At 34.7% G+C, this 19,918-nt stretch overlaps 1 protein-coding gene across 3 annotated transcripts in view; it reads left to right on the forward strand.

The window, feature by feature from the left end:
• pals2b (protein associated with LIN7 2, MAGUK p55 family member b) overlaps positions 1-19,797 on the forward strand; it is a 29,319-nt gene extending 9,522 nt beyond the window's left edge. For 2 of the 3 annotated variants that reach the window (XM_089123267.1, XM_039678969.2), the window contains 11 exons: positions 6,852-6,970; positions 8,063-8,215; positions 9,102-9,254; positions 9,450-9,677; positions 12,512-12,643; positions 12,730-12,826; positions 14,625-14,693; positions 15,047-15,208; positions 15,326-15,528; positions 16,196-16,324; positions 18,756-19,797. In XM_089123267.1, the coding sequence (XP_088979393.1) occupies positions 6,852-6,970; positions 8,063-8,215; positions 9,102-9,254; positions 9,450-9,677; positions 12,512-12,643; positions 12,730-12,826; positions 14,625-14,693; positions 15,047-15,208; positions 15,326-15,528; positions 16,196-16,324; positions 18,756-18,932 (1,622 nt within the window). In that variant the 3' untranslated portion in view covers positions 18,933-19,797. Of the gene's footprint in view, positions 1-1,887; positions 2,104-6,851; positions 6,971-8,062; positions 8,216-9,101; positions 9,255-9,449; positions 9,678-12,511; positions 12,644-12,729; positions 12,827-14,624; positions 14,694-15,046; positions 15,209-15,325; positions 15,529-16,195; positions 16,325-18,755 lie in introns of all 3 variants that reach the window. The other variant, XM_089123266.1, reaches the window with a different exon arrangement.
• The last annotated feature ends 121 nt before the right edge of the window (positions 19,798-19,918 follow it).

Here is a 19,918-nt window from a genome sequence, read left to right on the forward strand (position 1 = left end):
CAAAAAGCACTAGGGGTGTAACGATACCTTCATGTCACGATTCGATACATATCATGATACTGAACTCACGATACGATAATATTGCAAATTGCAATACTCCAAGACATATGGTAAAAGGTTAACAAAAAATGTACTGTTGATTAAATGCTAAATTTGATATTACATTGTGGGTTTAAATGAATAGGCTTGGACTTGGTGCTTGTAACAATGGTGACACCAAATAACAATATTCATGATTCTGAAGCTGAAAATTCAGAATTATTTTAGATGAATGTGCTTGCACTCTTTCACTGACTAGAAATATTTGAAATAATGTTGGGCACGTTTTACTGCTAACATCAGACATTTGGCATTATCAGGACCCACAAATATTCCCCCATTGCACTATTATACATTATAATCAACATTATATATAGTAGTTTAATGTAGTACTGACACTAAAACCCTGAAAACTTAGTAATTTCTATTTTGGGGGACTATACATGATACATATTGTCACAATCCATGATACGTATTGTTGCAATTTTAAATTGCGATATATTGTGGCACGATATGTTGTTACACCCCTAAAAAGCACACGTATATAAAATCATAATATTTATTTAAAATTAGTTTAGTTTAGTTATTTTATTATGAACAAAATAATATTACATTTACTTAAATGTATTTATTTTAATATTAAATATATAAATATGTTTCTTTATATCTTAAATTGTATAAATATACTACCACCTTAAAAGAAAGAAATGCTTTTATTTAACAAGGATGCATTGAATATACAAAAGTGACAGAATACAGGAATAAATAACATTTATTAAAATAGAATATAAAATATATTGAACTGGAAAAAGCAGTAATATTTCATTACGTGTTTTATTGTATGTTTGTATGAAACATCAACAAATCCTACCAACTCCAAATATTTGAAAAGTATAGTGAATTTTTATACATTTCAGATAAATATTTAAATGTAAATGTTAAGAATTAGTGCCAGTAATTGATCAATTGCAATGTGCACAATGCATTTTTTGAAATGGCATAAGGGGGTTATTGCTTATATCACCAGCTTGGTTGGAATTCCTGGTTCCAGGAATTTATGATGATGGTCCTGAAATGAGAGTAGTGAACTAAAGATTACAGTTTTCAGTGTCAAAACTAAGTGAGCTGTTTTTAATACATCCAGCAAGCGAATGCATTTGACCTCAACTGACATTATCAGCACCGACACACCAGCTGATTCAATCCAAGCATAAAACATTACAATCAATACATGCATTTGAAGCTTTGTGACAGAATATGAGAAAACTGTGGTCTCAAACATGTCTGCTCAGAGTGTGACGGTAGAAACTGTGAACATCCCTCAAGTAGACCATTCAGTGTTGTTGAAGTGTTGAGTGTGCTGTTCATAATGGAAACCGCAGAATTTCACTCATGCATTTCCTGCGAAAGCCCATGCAGGAACACCATTGATTTTAAATATGACCATTTGGGACAAAGAATGAGAGACTTGCAGAAAAATCAGCGGGAGACATGTTCAGAGGGTGGGTGAATGTTGCGTTGGCCCCACAGACCCCAGTTGCTGAGCTTATATAAGGTCACATCTTATGTAAGATCCACTGGGGGGCTTAACTGGGCGATGGGCTGTCTCTGATGTGAGGGGGTGGAGTCTGAAACAGCAGGAGAGGATTGTGGGATTAGATGTTTGGAGGGAGGGCTGTATGTGTGTGTTTAAGTGGAGCAGTAGTAAGAGGATCTGTGTATGTATATGTATATTTATGTGTGTCCACATCTGTTTGGCAGACTTCTGTAAGGCTCTCTCTCTCTCTTTGTTTGGGTATCTCTCTGCCTCTTTTTCTGTCTTCTACCTCCTGCCTGCTATTTTCATAGATTCAGAGGAGTTTCTGTCTTGGTCAGTCACTTTATTTTCATTGGCAGAGGCAAGTCAGCATTTGTTCAGTTTTGGGACAGAGCAGAGGTCAGGAATGATTCTCACTTTAGGCGAAACGTTCTCAAACGGAGCAGGTTCTAACTCGGATGCCGGGGACGTTGGAGAAACTGGGGAGGGGGCGTCTGAACTTGCTGAGAGCGCAGAAACATCCGGAGGTTAGAGATCTTCATGTTTTTCCATATCCTCTGTAATTGTGCGTTCAAATACGAGTGTCATTTCTTGGCTCTTGTGAAACATCTTGGGGTGTAAAATATTCTGAACCAACCAAAAGAGATCATGTGTGGGTTGCCAGGTTGTGTCAAAGCGTGCAGATTAGAGTATGTTGAGAGCGTAGCTTAGCAATGGTTTGACAGATGCGTTGTTGTTGCATGTTTTGTTTGGTAATTTATGTTTTTTTTTTTTTTTTTAAGAAAACCAAGCGGAACTTGAATGTGAGGGTTAGAGAGGATCTCTTGCTAATCTTGAGACTGAGAAACTTGAGAATGAGAAAAATGAAATATAAAAGTTACACACCAGATTCAGTCAGCACTGAAGCTTTAATTTGTTGTCTATTTTGAAATAGCCTGATTTTAATGATCTGAAATTTGACAGTTTTGTTTATATAGTTGAAATTTAGTTAATGAACCAGTCACTGTTTGCTATAAGAAGTTGATCCAAACACTTATACCTTAAGTCTATATTATTTTTTATGGACTAAAGTCTGGGAAATACAGACTTATAAGAAATAAATATTTTTTTCTCCTCCAACTTTGTATTGTTTAATTGGGTAAATTAATTTGATATTATATGCAAGATTATTGACTTTTCTCAAATTAACATACGAGTTGGTCAAATTTTTTCACAAATACCGTAATATATTTTGATAAAACATGCAATTTTGAGACCAGTTGAGTGTGTGACATTTAGAGCTCACTGTTTGCACGGAATTTACAGTAAATCAGGTGTGTAATTTAATCTTTGGGTGTAACAGCCAAAACTGCAATTTAACTGTCAAACAGAGTGCTAATGCCTCTAATTAGGTCTTTAAAATAAACCAAATTAAAACACAGCTTACAGAATTTGACAGATATGAGAGGACGTTTTTATTAAAGGGTGTGTGCACACATATGTTTATGTTAAATGCGTGTTCTCATTTTTGAGCGTGTGTGTAACTTCATTTGTATTTTATTTCTCCCTCAATTGTTTATTACTCTGTCACTTCATCCATTATGTACTCTATTCAGCCAAATAAGGGACGCCCTGGGGTGCATTTCTCTGTGACATATTTGCAATAGAAAATAAACAGTGGCTCAATGTCAAAGCTTGCTGATGGTTGCTTCTGGACTGCAACAGTAGTGTCTGACCTGAATTAAGTGAGTGCAATTAAACCACTGAACTGATGTTAAATATTGATCTGTTGCTCTCGCCTACTGTTTCCTGATGGAGAGTAAATGTGCAAGCACACAAGTGCTCTGTTCTGTTCTACAGTCACAGATGGATTACGCTACTGCAGGCTATGACCTGTGTAGTCACGTGACTCACTGAGTGCTTGGCCTTGCAAAATGGTTGTGTGTGTGTGTGTGTAGATATTGAGGGAGATTTTTCAATGACTGTGTGCTAGAGTATGGAATGGGAACAACAGTATGAGTACACAAAGTTTTTGAACAAAACAAATAAATCATTTTAATAATAAATACTCAATTAATAAATACATTAAAAGTAATTTTATAAAATTTGAATAAGTATATATAGATTTTTAAAAAAAAGTGGTTTTAATATTTGATTTTAAATGTACATTTTTTTAATATATTTTTTATATTTATCTTATCCATATCCATATATATATATACTTGCTCTTTTATTTGATATAGATGCATGTGAAATAAAATATGCTTTTAAAAGGTTAGTTCACCCAAAAATGAAAATTCTGTCAGTATTTACTCACCCTCATGTTGTTTCAACCCCGTAAGAACTTCGTTCATCTTCGGGAACACAAATTAAGATATTTTTTGATGAAATCTGAGAGCTGGATCAGTCCTCCATACTAGTCCATAGGCTTCCTAAGGAATTGAAACTTGCCAGCCTCGAAAAGTTATTAAAGACATCTTTAAAATAGTCCAAGTGACTTCAGTGGCTCAATCTTAACTTTATCAAGTGACGAGAATACTTTTTGTGTGCAAAAACAAACATAAATAACAACTTTATTTCAACTATTCACTTCCTTCTCTATGGGCCTCTAGTCAGTTAACGTAGTGTGATAGCATAGAGCTACGTCACACGTAGGCTCACTATTGGCCGACGCTGGTCATGTGTGTGATGCGTGTGACGTACAACAACAGAAGCTTACGCTATTAAACTAGTAACCTGACTCGAGGTAGAGAGAGAAGTAAATGAATAGTTGAAATAAAGTTATTTTTGTTGTTTTTTGCGCACAAAAAATTGTTCTTGCGTTTGATATTCTGTCATATAAAATTCTGTCATTTTTTTGACAGAATTTTCATTTTTGGGTGAACTAACCCTTTAAGGTACAGAGAGAAAGAAATAAATGTAAAGTATATTCTTCATTGTATAAATTAAATATTAATCCTTAATATAAAGTTACAAAAGGTATTTAGTCAAGGTAGTGGGTATTTTTTTGTCTTTAGCTGTTTGCAGTGCAGCAAGAATATTAGGCTGCAGTCACTTTAAGAGCTGCATGGATCCAATATAGTGTTGTACAGTATTCAAGTATGTTATTTCTGATCTGTTTATGTTCATTTAAGACAACTAATGTGGTGGAATTTTTACTAAAAAAGAAAACTCTCATGAACTAATCATGTTTCTTACCCTTAGAATCTGATCTTTTGGTTATCTAGCCTTATGATAAACTTTTTACCTGACTTCCCCTTTGGTTCTAATATTATGACTAACTTTTACCTGACTTCCCATTTTAGATCTAACAATATAACAAAACAAAATTCTTACTTCCTTTTTTAGATCTAAGTATATATATAGTCAATGTACTTATAAGCAAGTTTATTGAAATAATTAGTGTTGCGTAAGTTACACTTTAAAAATTAATCAATTACTTGCTGATTACATCTTTAATTATATTACTTTGCTTATTACTCTCTCTAAAAAGCACTGCATTACTTTTTACTTTTATAATGACTTTCTAAATCCAGTTGAACAATACAAGCATAGGCTTGTATGAAACTGTAATCCTTTCAAATAAATAATTGAAAAAATTATTATTGACTTGACTTGAGCGTTACATTAAAAACATCAATTTTTGGTCCTTTATTTATTTGTGTAGTATTGCATTTTTCACAAAACATATCGTGCCAAAGCAGCTTTACAGAAAATGCATGTCTACATTACAATTTTGACTAATTTAGACTAATCCTGATAAATGCAAATAAAAAATATGTGTCTTTAATATAGACCATTTTGCAAGATGTAAACAACACGGGTCCAGAAGCACTTCCTGTTTCAGTTTTTTAACTCTACATAAAAGCTGGGATAAAATACAACCAACAGAACATATAAAACTTAATCAAAAAGTTAAACAAACATCTTTAAGATGTTTTCTTTACATGTGACAAACATGTAACAGTTACAAACAGTTACAAACTGAAACAGGAAGTGTTTCTGGACCAGTGTTGTTTACATCTTGCAACATGGTCACATATATAACTGGAAGAGTAAGTCTGAGCCCCAAACATTATCAGGAATGCTAATCCAAAATTTAGGAGTCAAATGTGAAAACGCTCTCCCTCCTTTAGTGAACTTCGATATCCTAGCAAAAGTCCAGAGTTGTCTGACCTTAAAGAGCATGATGGATTGTAGGGCAATAGAAGATCAGTTAAATACACAGTGGGACCATTTAGTGCCTTATAGGTCAGTAGTAATACTTTGTTATTGATACAGAACTTAATAGTTGACCAGAGTAAAGATGATAAATTGGTGTTATATGATCATATTTTCTTGACCTGGTAAGAACTCTAGCAGCTGCGTTTTTGGAATAACTGTAGATTGTTTATTGAGGATGCAGATCAACATTACAGTAATCCAGTCTACTGGTCATGAATGCTTGAAGCTTTTCTACATCAGAAACAGATAGCATGTTACGTAGCTTAGCGATGTTTCTGAGGTGGAAGAAGGCAGTTTTTGTAACATGAAATATGATTTTCGAAAGACAAGTTGCTGTCTAAAATAACATCCAGGTCTTCTGTAGAGAATGAAGTTACTGTACGTCCTTCTAAATGTAAATTGTGTTCTAAGAGATTCTGTGTAATGTTTTTTTGTCCAATAAGTAATAAACCTGTCTTATCCAAATTTCATAAGAACATTTCTGGTCGTCCAATACTTTATATCATTAACACACTCTGTCAACTTAGAAATTTCATCTGGTCTTGATGAAATACTGAGTAATTCCATGTTTTCTAATTATGTTACCAAGAGGCAGCATGTATATTGAAAATAGCAGAGGGCCTAACACAGATCCTTGCAGCACTCCATTATTTACTTAAAGTTAATTTGGATAATTCCCTGTTTAAATAAACAAAATGCCAATGGTTTGTTAGGTATGATCTAAACCACATTAATGCCAGTCCCTGAATACCAGTGTAATTTTGTAGTCGATCTAAAAGAGTCTATGTCATGAGCTTCGGTATAGTGTCAAATCTTGCACTAAGATCAAGTAAAACCTCAGTGGATCAAATGAACACAGAAGACAAAAGAATAGCTAAACACATACAGGAAGGAGATGATGGTATTGTGTAAGGGGGTGTTATATTTCAGCCATCTGATAGTGTAATGTTAAGTTTGTTTTGTTTTACAGATGAAACATTTGTTCTGTTCTCTGACCCTGGAGTGTATTACTAGTAGTGTTGCAAGGGGTGTTTTCTTGTGTCGTAACAGCTTTCTTTCTGTATGCGTGCAGCTATGCAGCAGGTGTTGGATAACCTGGGCGAGTTGCCCTCCACCACTGGGGCTAAAGACATCGACCTCATTTTCCTCAAAGGCATCATGGAGAGTCCCATCGTCCGCTCGCTCGCCAAGGTAAAGTACACTCAGCTGCACAGGCTTTGCTCTAGCTAATTTGCATTGCTAACACGGTTAATCTGAATTTAATTTGTAACTCATTGATATAAACAATTATTGGATGTTAAACGCGTATCTGAAATGACTCTCATGATCGACACCTTAAGAAAGTCTTTATCGATTTTTCCGATCAAAAGTCATGCCATTAAAGGAGAACTCCGGCGAACAATGAACCTTTGGTCTAATAAAACATCGGTACATAGTCAACCGTTTTGTTTTGTTTTCATGATAATCGAATGTAAAGAGTGTTATCTCTAAAAACTGTTTAGCGTATAATGCTAGTAATGGGGGCATTGAGTAAGTAAAAAGAAATCGCTAGTTTATACCACTAACAAGGCTCAAAATAGCCCCACACTCACACAGTAACATAATGAGGCTCCATACATGCAAAACGAAGCATTGAGAACTTTGTAAGTGTACAGACCGTTTAATAAGAAGATACTTTATGAAGACAGTTCACTTCGCGTATACAGGCAGGAGCCATCTTAAAAAATAGTCTCGATAAGTCGATCCCCGAACGCCGTTCATACAGTTCAGAAGTTCGTTGAACTTCATAGAGTTCAGATCACTCAGCACGACGTTCGTGGTTTGACTTATCGAGACTATTTTTTAAGATGGCTCCTGTCTGTAAACGCGAAGTGAAATGTCTTCATAAAGTATCTTCTTATTAAACGGCCTGTACACTTACAAAGTTCTCAATGCTTCGTTTTGTATGTATGGAGCCTCATTATATTACTGTGTTAGTGTGGGGTTATTTTGAGCCTTGTTAGTGGTATAAACTAGCGATTTTTTTTTTTTACTTAGTCAATGCCCCCATTACTAGTGTTATACGCTAAACAGTTTTTAGAGATAAAACTCTTTACATTCGATTATCATGAAAACAAATCTCAGAGAACGGTTGACTATGTACCGATGTTTTATTAGACCAAAGGTTCATTGTTCGCCGGAGTTCTCCTTTAAGTTTATGATAAATATACAGAGAGGAGCAACTAGATACTGTCAGATATATCAGTTCATGGATTGATGGATTGATGAGATGTTTGTGTTCAGGCTCACGAACGTTTGGAGGACGTGAAGTTGGAGGCTGTGCAGGAGAATAATGTTGAGCTTGTGACTGAGATTCTGGGTGACATCAGCGGGCTGAGCGTACGAGATGACAGTGTTGCAGAGCTCTCCAAAATCCTGCAGGAGCCCCATTTTCAGGTACAATATTTGTACCTTATCTCGTTTTATATTGTACCTTCTCGTCTTGTTTGGTCTAAACTCATACCTTCTTATCGCATCTCTTTTCTTTCATCTCATCCTTTCTCCTCTTGTCTCACCTCTCTCTCAGATCCTCTCTTCTCGTTTCATATTATCTCATGCCTTCTCTTCTTACTGCATCTCATTTTGTATCTTCTCTTCTCGTTTCACCTCATCTCATGCTTTCTTTTCTCGTACCCTCTCTTCTTGCCTCATCTCATCTCTTCTCATGACTTCTCCTCTTGTCTCATCTCATCTCGTACGCTCTCCTCTCGTTTCATCTCATGCCTTTTATTCTTCCTACCATCTGATCTAATTTCATTTCATACCTTATTTTTTCATTGAATCTTATTTCATGCCTTCTCTTGTCCTTCTCATATCATCTTGTATGTTCTCTCGTTTCACCGTTTGATCTTGTACCTTCTCTACTTGTCTCATCTCGTACCCTCTCTTTTCGTTTTTTTTTATTTTATTTTCTCTGTCTCTTCTTGTGCCATCTGTTCTTGTCTCATCTCAAACCTTGTCTTATTGTCTCTTCTCATGCTTCTTATCTCATCTTATACATTCTCTACTCATTTCATTTAATCTCATTCCTTCTCTTCTTGTCCCAATTTATCTCGTTCCTTCTCCTCTCGTTTCATCTCATCTCATGCCTACCTTCTTATCTTCTCTTCTTGTCTCATCTTCAATTCGTCCCTTCGTGTTTCGTGTTGTCTCGCCTTGAACCCTCTCTTTTTTTTCTCATCTTGTGCCGTTGTACCTTTTTTTTTTCTTCCATTTTTTTTTTAAAATATATATTTTCTAATTTTTCTACAGTATTTTATTCTCACATGCTCTTTTATTTCAGTCTCTTTTGGAGGCCCATGACATGGTGGCGTCTAAGTGCTATGAAGCCCCAGCCCCTCATGAAGTGATCAATGATGCAGCAGTAAACAACGCTCTTATGCAGGCTGATGCGGTCAGGATGATTGGCATCCGCAAGAAAGCAGGAGAACCTTTGGTGTGTTTTTTAGAATATATACTGTAGATTTGTATATGGCCACACAAGTTTAATTTACATTTTTATAAAATGTCATCCTGTCACAATTTCAGTCAATATCCAGTCCAATATGCAGATAATCCAACTAGGCAAAAGCTTCTCACTATATATATACAAAAATATGCATGTCATTACTCACGTTATCGTTTTGCCCAGGGTGTGACTTTCCGAATGGATAAGGGTGACCTGGTAATTGCCCGCATCCTCCACGGAGGGCTGATTGACAGGCAGGGGCTGCTGCACGTGGGTGACATCATAAAGGAGGTGAATGGGAAGGACGTTGGCAATAATCCCACTGAGCTCCAGGAGATGCTCAAAGAATGTAGTGGAGGAATAACGCTGAAAATACTGCCTAGCTACAGAGATGCTCCGGCGCCACCACAGGTACACACACACACACACACACACACAATAATATCCATAAACATTACTGTTAAAAAATGTGGGGTCGGTAAGAATTTAGTCTCTTATGACAAAGGCAACATTTATTTAATCAAAAATTATTTGAATTATTTAATCAGTAATATTGTAAAGTATTAGAATTCAAAATTTATATTTTAAATGTAATTTATTCCTGTTATTGAATCTGGATTTACAGTCTTTAGTGTTTAATATGGTGATGATTCAACGTTTATAATAATAAGTTGTGCTACTCAATATTTTTGTTTTGAAACAGTGAATGGATTCTTTGATCTTTTGAACATCATTATTTGAAATCTAAATATTTTATAACATTATAAATGTAGATTTACTGTCAATTTTGATCAATTTAATGAATTCTTGCTGAATAAAACCGTTAATTTCTTAATCCCACTGACCCCAAACTTTTGACTGTAAATACAACTGCATATGTAGACACTGAATATGCCAAATCAAACTTGCTTTTATTCATGCAGTTCCCTCCAGTATTTGTTTCAGGGCATCTCCTTTCATTAAATATAAAATGCATACATGTGGAGTTATGTGCATGCCTTGTAAAATCCCATGATGCTTTGTAGTAAAAAAGATCCCTGAGAGCCCTATTAATAACACTCCACATGCTATCTGGGGCAAGACACGCACACTCGCAAAATTCAATCTCATTACATGGCTCCTGGTATTTTCTCTGTATCGCACATCTCTCTGTGTGTTCACATAATGTATTTATGGATTTTTCTTTGAGAAAGGGAATCTGCTTATTATACATAATTTTGTTATTGTGATTCAATATCTGAAAGTCAGCGACAATAGGTGACAAAATAAGGATTATTTTCATCTTCCATTTATGTAAATATTATATCATCCCCTCTTCAATCTGTTAAATCCAGGAGATCTTCCATGGAAATTTAGTCGTTATACTTTTCGGATCATGACGTCTGATCAAATAGGAGTTTGTGTGTGTAAGGTTCAGGGTAGATTATCTTTAATAAAGCAGCTTTCAAGTCATGTTAAAAAGATTGTATATATTTAAAACATCTACCCCAGGCTTCACTGACGAGGTTTAAGCCTAGTCCTGGACTAAAATGCATGTTTGAGCTGTATTAACTGAAAGTAACTTGCACTGATGTATCTTAAAATATGTCACTGTCATCTGCATCTTGTTTTGTCTCAAGATGCACACCAGTAAGGTTTTTTTTCTTCTTCTAAGGCACATTTATTTAAGCTACTTAGTTAGATGTCCCAATTAAGGCCTATTCCTGGTTTAATATAAGCCCTGAGTCTGTGAAACCTGGCCTTACATTAATACACCACAAATATTTAAGATTTAAATGTTGCTTGGAAATCTTTTTTTTTATTATTTTTTTTAGAGTTTTTGGATGGAAAATAATGTTTTTTTCTCTCATGATGTGGTGTAGTTACACCCAGGGCTGTAGTGCTCGAGTCCGGTCTTGTGTTACTATAGTTATTATCTTAGTTACTACTTAAAAATCCTGGGTGTTGTGACACTTTTGCTTTTAGATCAACAAATAAAACCCCAAAATTACTGTCTTGATACTGTCATGCATAAGACCAGGCTCGAATTTCGGCGCGGGATTGCGGGCATTGCGCATAATTTTAATCAGTCCCGCAGGTCTCCCGCAGGTCTCCCATTTATAATGCAGGATATTCCCGCGGAGTCGGGACATTAAAGGAATATTCACTTGCACAATCAGGCCAGCAGTGCATTGTGAATGAAGTTTACCATTTGAATGTTTTTTTTAAATGTTTTTTAACATTCAAGCAATTTTAAACCATCAGTGCTCGCGCGTTCTCTGTTTATGCACCGCGCGCACATTCATAGAAAATTCGCCTCAAGAACAGCTGGCTAGGCAGCAACAAAAGTTATTTTTCACGGAAAATATTGCTTTAACACGCAAACTGTGTCAAATTTGGTCTTATACTCTAAACATAGTCGGTTTTGTCTTTAATAAGCATAAAACGCATGCCAGTATGAACACAGAATCTGTGCACTTGCTCTTAACGTGACAGCAACCATATGTGTCGGTCATTAATTTTGTCGTCAAAACAACAAAAGAGAGCTTTAAGTTAAAGGAATCACGATTGATAGCCTATGTGTTTAATTTATTCAGGACTAAAATACTATCCAGTGTTATTTTCCATTTCATTACTTTATTCAGTTTCTGTCTAGTGTTATACCTATTCAAAAACCTTTCTCTTTATTTGTCTTTATTTGTATCTTTATTGTATTGTATTGTATCTATTTGTGGAACTTTTTTTCAAATTTTTGTGCAAATTTAATTGAACAATTTAAATCAAGCCTTGTGTTGACTGAATACAATGAGCACAATACTGACCAGAGACAACTCCTCCACTTGTAGTTGAAATTAATATATATATTGTTCGTAAGTTTTATTTTAATTATGCTTTTCTTATTTAGCTGAATTTACAAAGTCTCATTTCCTTTCCTTCTCCGATGCAGTACAACAATGAAAAATACACAAATAATTACGCACCTAATACACATCATTTGCTGTACTAATGCTAACAAGTGTGAATAAGGAATATGAAATGTAATTACTGTATTAAAATTATTTGCCATTTTATTTTAATGTTAATATTAAGATTTTTTACCATGTAATGCAAACAACCCATGTTCAAAGTCAATGTTTCCTGAGAGACAGAGAATGTGGAATTTTCTCAGAAGCAATTTGCTGATTGTAAAATAAACGTGAATATAAAAATCATGCTGAGTTCTGGTTAGCGTTTGGATTAATCCCACCTGTTTTTATTTCTCTCAGGTGTATGTGCAGCCACATTTTGACTACAACCCAGCCAATGACAATCTAATTCCATGCAGAGAGGCGGGACTTGCTTTCAAAAGGGGTGATATCCTGCAGATTGTCAACCGAGAAGACCCAAACTGGTGGCAGGTATGATTATTGTGGTTTGACCTATTCTGACTCATTTGCATCAGTTGGGTATTGTATTTTACTGACAGTATTGTTTTGACTGACAGGCATGTCATGTGGTGGAAGGAGGTACTGGGCTGATTCCCAGCCAGTTTTTGGAAGAAAAGAGGAAAGCATTTGTTCCTAAAGACCTAGATGGAGCAGGTGATACACTTAAACACTACTGTTGCCTAAACATTAAACAAAATGACAGAAATATTCTGAAACTTCAGACAGTGTTTGAAAGAAATGCCACATACATGTATTTTGCTTTTACAGTATTAACAAGTATCTTGGTGAAAACTATGTAACATTTTTGAACGGAAAACTCACAAATTTGTCCATGTATGTTATAACAGTGGCACAAGCCTACAGAAAATACAAACGTAGTGCCATCTAGTGGACAATTACATAACATTAGAACAGTGGTTCCCAAACTGGGGATACATAAGTGAGGGGATAGAGGGGGAATATAGACAAAATGCTGCATTTTTCTTTACCCCACTTTAAAATAACATTAAACTGAGCATGAGTACATGAATAGATAGAAATACAGATATAGATAGAAAAATCGAACGGTGTAAAAAAGGTCAAATACATGATATTCAATCAAATTAGCTCATCTTTTGCGGTCAAAACCGACTGCTTCCACACAAGCAGCGTGCATACAGGTTGCAAAAATGTAAAAGTAGGGTTTTAGCACTTACTAGCTTGAAGAACAAATATAGACCAAGTTTGCATATAATATAATATACGAGGAAGAAAGGGTTTTTCCTAAATATCCACACAATTGCAAATGTGACATTGATTTATAGGCCTTTAACAGTTCAACAAACAAAAAGATAATATTAAGTGATGTACATTTTAGACACTGTATTGTCAATATTGAGTTCTCTATTTTGCAATGAAATAATAGTTCCAACGCAAGCCACAGCAGAACTGATATGATTCTCCAAGCAACACACAGTGGTTTTAAACAAATCGGGAGAGTCAAAGATTCAATGACCCATTCATAAATATAGCCATTTTCTTCAATACTGAATGAATGAATAACTCAGTGACTTACTCATTAAGACAGTTAATTGCTGCTACCTACTGGCGGATTTAGGTTGATATTTAAGGGTATGTTTACACAACAACGATATGCTTAAAACTGAAAAGTTTTCCTTTGAGTTTTCCTCGGACAGACACCATTGTCAAAACGATCCAGTTCATATGGATCCGCGAAAACTAATAGAAATGCTGTATTCTGCCAGGCCAATAGATGGCGATGAAACACTATAGATTGAACACTTAATATGCATTTGCAAGACATTATCGTTTTCAAAGATTTGCGTTTTTGTTGTTTACATGAAGACCATTTTCAAAAACTTGCACTTTCACATCTGCTTTCAATAGTTTGCATTTTCAGGCCCCCAAAACGCCTCTGTTGTGTAAATGAACGTAAACAGCCCCTAAAAGTATAACTTAGTTTTTACCATCATTCCATATTTCTCAGTTGAACTTTTTAATTTAAAACATTATCTCATTACATTATTTATGCTGATTGTAATTGCATTAATGTCAGCACTGAGCAGCATTAAACAATTTGTAAATACATCTAGATGCAGCTTTTACCACTCTTCAAAGATGGATTTTATTTGATAGAAATTATTTGTTAAGTTTAATTTATTGATTTATTTATCACATTGATAATTAAATAAATGGGATTTTAAGAATTTGACATACAACATAAGACATACTTTTAATAGGGTTTGACAAACTTTGAGACATACTTTTAAAAGGGTTAGAAAAACTTTGCATTTATAAAGATAAAAATGCATCTGGAAATCAGTTTAAGAGAGCAAATATTGTCCCTTAATAGAAAAGTTGAATGCCTCATGGGGTACACCACTCTAAAACATTTGTCTAAAAATCCTCTTATATATCTATATATCCTCTTTTTGTCTTTTTTTTTTTTTAGGAATCCTATGTGGAACAATTACTGGTAAAAAGAAGAAGAAGATGATGTACCTCACTGCCAAAAATGCAGGTAACCAGAAAGAAAAGAATGAAAGAAATCAGAAAGAGCTTTATCTTGACAGAATGAAATAAAATTAAATAAAATTAATTAAATTAAATAAAATAAAATTAGAGATTAGAGAACAAACATCAAGCACAAAAAATGATGTATATTAAATTAAATTGAATATATATATATATATATATATATATATTAAAAATAAAATACCGAATTATTTATAAATAAGTACAATATGACCCCAGTTTAATACAATTTCAAAATATGCCTCTTTTTGCTTTTTGACTTAAAATATGTGTGCATCCTTTATTCTAATACATCTGGTTGATCCATTATGTTTCCTCTCCTGTATGGTTTTGCTGCAGAGTTTGATCGTCACGAGCTTCAGATCTATGAGGAAGTAGCACATATGCCACCATTTCAAAGGAAAACCCTCATTCTGATTGGAGCACAAGGAGTGGGGCGCCGTAGCCTGAAAAACAGACTAGTTGTACTACATCCCACCCGTTTTGGTACCACTGTACCGCGTGAGTGGCTAAGGAATAATCCTACCTAGAAAATATAAATAAAACTTTTTTCAAATATCAATGCATTTTCTTGGCCATATGTTTACCCATTTCTTTGTTCTGTCTCAATATCTCCAGATACGTCTCGGCGGCCTCGCGATGACGAGCGAGATGGTCAGTCCTATAGATTTGTATCACGTCTAGAGATGGAGAACGACATCAAGGCGGGCCGGTACCTGGAACACGGAGAGTACGACGGCAACCTCTACGGTACTAAAATCGACTCCATCCATGAGGTGGTGAACACAGGCCGTACATGTATCCTGGACGTCAATCCTCAGGCGAGTGTCTTGACATTCTTCTCTCTCAACAGCTCTCAAAATCAGAGAGGCTCACAGATATTATATTATGTCATTTAGGCTAATTCACATTAGTGAATATATGATATATACTGTAACTTTTTCCCACATTGATGATCACAATTCAGCATATTCAAATGATTTCTGAAGGATTATGTGACACTGAAGACTGGAGTTATGACTGCTGAAAATTCAGCTTTGCAACACACACACACGTAAATGTTTCCACTTACATGGGCTGTAGACATTATGCCTCATTATGGCTACCATGTGGAGGTCACATGAGCTTGACAGCTAAATGAGTTAATCAACGACATACCGCAAGCTCTTAATAAACATACCACAAGCTCTTTCCAGGGAGACTGACCTTGTTATGTTGCATATTTGTCAACCATCACATAAACACAGGTTCTACAGTTTAGGAAGTAGAGAGGCTCATGCTGTTGTTTTAGCTGTTTAGGAAGACTTATTACTGCCAGCAATACATAAACATTTATTACTTTGTGCACCTTTCATCATGAGTTTTAAAAACATAATAATTATAATAATTTATTGAGGCTTTGGGTATAAACCATTGTGTAACCCTTGATATGCACAGATTTGGCTGTTTTATCTTTGTATTCTGATTGTTTTTATCATCTGTCCTCAGGCTCTGAAGGTGTTAAAAACGGCAGAGTTCATGCCATATGTTGTGTTCATCGCAGCTCCAGAGTTTGATACACTGAAGGCCATGCACAAAGCTGTGGTTGATGCTGGACTCACCTCTAAACAACTCACAGTGAGTTCTGTTCATCTGGGTCCTTGGAAATCTTATCTAGTTCTCAAGATGACCTACTCACACTATATTTGAGTGTTCGGGTTATGGCTTAGTTAAGCTTCACAAATTATAGCATGATGGCAGCACATACAGATTGGTATTTCCTGTTTGGTAAGATATGCTACTTACCTACTTCTATTTTTATGACAGTGGTAATACCTCAGGTTTCTTCTTCCTCATGCAATATGCTATCCATGCTGTAGTTCTAAACATGACAGTTTTAACTGCTTGTAAGTGATTCTGAGCACATTTTTGAATTTTTCTTCCATTTAAACATAGATGGTCATCATCTTTGAATGCTGTGCTACAATGCAGATAGAAATTGCTTTTTAATCAGATGGAGATGTTCATGGGATATATGTTATTCAAAGGTTTGGTGTGAGTCAAGATTTGTTTTTAAATAAATCAATAAGTTTATTAAGCAAGGAATGCAAGGAAAAAATACAGATATGACACTTCCAGTATGCTTTGTCGGCACATGCAATTGTGGGGCATGTTCTGGGTATCATATTTCAACAAGAACACATCAGAAAATGTTGTAATGCAGGATTTCGTTTAATAATGGATTTATCTATAACTCTACGTTCCCCATTTTTTTTTGAGAACTTGTGAAAAAAATAAAGATATGACTCCTCCCAGTATATATCTGTTTGCAACTGAGAATTAATGTTATGTAATTTATATTCTTTATAAATTATTCATTACTCCAGTCATATATATATATATATATATATATATATATATTACTGTAGTAATAGATAACTTCTAATAAAGATCAGAAATAACATAACATTCAATCTCAGTTGAGATTCTCAAAACATAATGTCTTTTTTATTTAATGTTTCCTTTCTTTTAAAATACATTTATTAAGAAATGGAACTTAAATACAAAATAAGTTCTCTGGTTGAATTTACCACATAGTTTACACCATTTACAGAGGCAGAAAAGATATTTTTTACAGGATTATACTTTATATATATATATATATATATATATATATATATATATATATGAAGAGTTCAGATGCAAAAGCCTCTAAATGCCATTTGAAATTTTCTTCTTTAATGATGATTTTTATCAAACTTGTATATTTAAGTTCAGTAATTTCACTTAAATGGCAATGATAATTACCTATTAATTGTTATTTAGGTGAAATTACTGAACTTAAATATACAAGTTTGATAAAAATCATCATTAAAGAAGAAAATTTCAAATGGCATTTAGAGGCTTTTGCATCTGAACTCTTCATATATATATATATATATATATATATATATATTTATATAATGTATAATCGGGCAATATAATGTATAATATATATATATATATATATATATATATATATATATATTATATATATATATGCACTGTTAAATGACAAATGCTGCCCGATCAACAGGCTCATAATTCCCATAAAACTGTTTCTTTAAAGGAGTAGTTCACTTTTGAATAAAGTTTGCTGATAATTTACTCACCCCCATGTCATCCAAGATATCCATTTCATTCTTTCTTCAGTCGAAAAGAAATTAAAGTTTTTGATGAAGAAAACATTCCAGGATTTTTCTCCATATAATGGACTTCAATGGGAACCAAATGGTTCAAGGTCCAAAAGACAGTTTCAGTGCAAATTGTTCAAAGGGCTTTAAACGACCATTTGAGCTTTTAAACCTTAAACTTTGTTATTTTTGTCTTTTAAATGAGCAATCGTTTCGCTTGATAAGACCCTTATTCATCGTCTGAAATCGTTTAAAGCCCTTTGAACAGTTTGCAGTTTGCACTGAAACTGTCTTTTGGACATTGAACAGTTTTGTTCCCATTGAAGTCCATTATATGGAGAAAATCCTGGAATGTTTTCATCAAAAACCTTAATTTCTTTTCGACTGAAGAAAGAAAGACATGGACATCTTAGGTGACATGGGGGTGAGTAAATTATCAGCAAAAGTTTTTTTAAAAGTGAACTACTCCTTTAAGAAATATGGCCAAAAGCACAGAGAGGGGGAGGGGTTAACAACATCCAACATTTTTAAGGTGGACCAAATAGTTTGACGAATAAGGAGCTGGCAAAAAATGAGCTGGAGTCAGCCTTGTAAAAAACGTATGATTTTTTTACGCGTTGCTCATCATGATAATCTTCACAAATTATCACAACTTAAATTGATTTTTGAAGCGTAAATACAATCGGCAGAAGTCAAAAGCTAAATGTAGGCTATAAATCAGTGGTTCTCAAACTCTCCTGCAAGGACCCCCTGATAGGCTATGTTTCTGTTTAACCCTGAAATGGTGCACCTGATTCAATTAATTAAAGGCATGTCTGGTAATTAGACTAAAGGTTCATTTTGCGCCGGAGTTGTCCTTTAACTCCCTTAACAATTGTGTTCTCTCGTTCTCACAGGATGTGGACCTTAAGAAAACCGTAGATGAAAGCGCTCGTATCCTGCGGGCGTACAGACACTACTTTGACCTTATCATTGTCAATGACAACCTAGACTGTGCGTTTGAGAAACTGCAGTCAGCTGTGGACCAACTCTGCTCTGAACCGCAGTGGGTTCCAGTGAGCTGGGTTTACTGAGGGCACTTCTAGAAGCTCACCATACAAGCATGTTTGAGTGCGTGTGTGTGTACAGTATGTGTATGATTGGTATTCAAGGTGACTGATATGGGGCAGAGTGAAGTTACGTGTTTGGAATGACCAACGCAAAAGCACCGTTAGCCCCAACCTCAATGCAATGTTTTTTTCTACTCAAAACTGAAAGGGAAGAGTACTTATTTATTTTAGTATTTCTATGTTTTTAATGAAAATCTTTCTATTTGTAACTTTGGAGTTGGAAGAAAAACGAGGAAAACTAAAACCGGCCTTGGCGAATCAGAGGCCATATTTTTTAATTTATTATTGTTATTTTTACATGTGTTCCTCCTTCATTTTGTAGTTCCTGAACCTACTGTACTGTGATGTTTTGATTTATACTCAAATGACAGACTAATCTGAGTGTAGCAGGCCAAGGGCTTACTATATGTGGAACATTTTAGATCCTAAAACCATGAACCATAAAACTGTTTACATAGACCCTGATCTCTTAACCATTTGTTCGCTTGTCTTCATATCTAAGAGATGTACTGAATCTTTTATGCAAAAGTCCATATCAATATGTGCAGTTTGTTTTATTTATAGTGTGTTTTGTACAATTTCATTCATCAATTTTGTCTTGTAAAACATTGGGCTGCACATTGTGTCTGTGTCTTATTACGATCCTGTCATTTTCTTTAAAGTTTTTTAATTTAAGGAACCGAACAAATAGGCCTGTTGATTTTCAGCTGTTTCATGTTTTTTTTTTCTTTCTCATCAGCTTTCCAGAATGTCATAAACTCTCTGCCAAATGTATTTTTGTCTCAACAACAAGGCTGACATTAAACATGCTGACTATTGTTACTCTTTATTTCTCTTTTCCGTTTATTAATAATAAAAGTGTATGATACAATAAAATAGAAGCTTTTTGGAGAAAAATATATGCATGTGCTCTTTATCTGTAGAGATACATAATGCCACAAATATTTACA

This window comes from Pimephales promelas, chromosome 18, assembly GCF_988280905.1.
Source record: "Pimephales promelas chromosome 18, fPimPro1.hap1.1, whole genome shotgun sequence".
NCBI classification, from domain to species: Eukaryota; Metazoa; Chordata; class Actinopteri; order Cypriniformes; family Leuciscidae; genus Pimephales; species Pimephales promelas.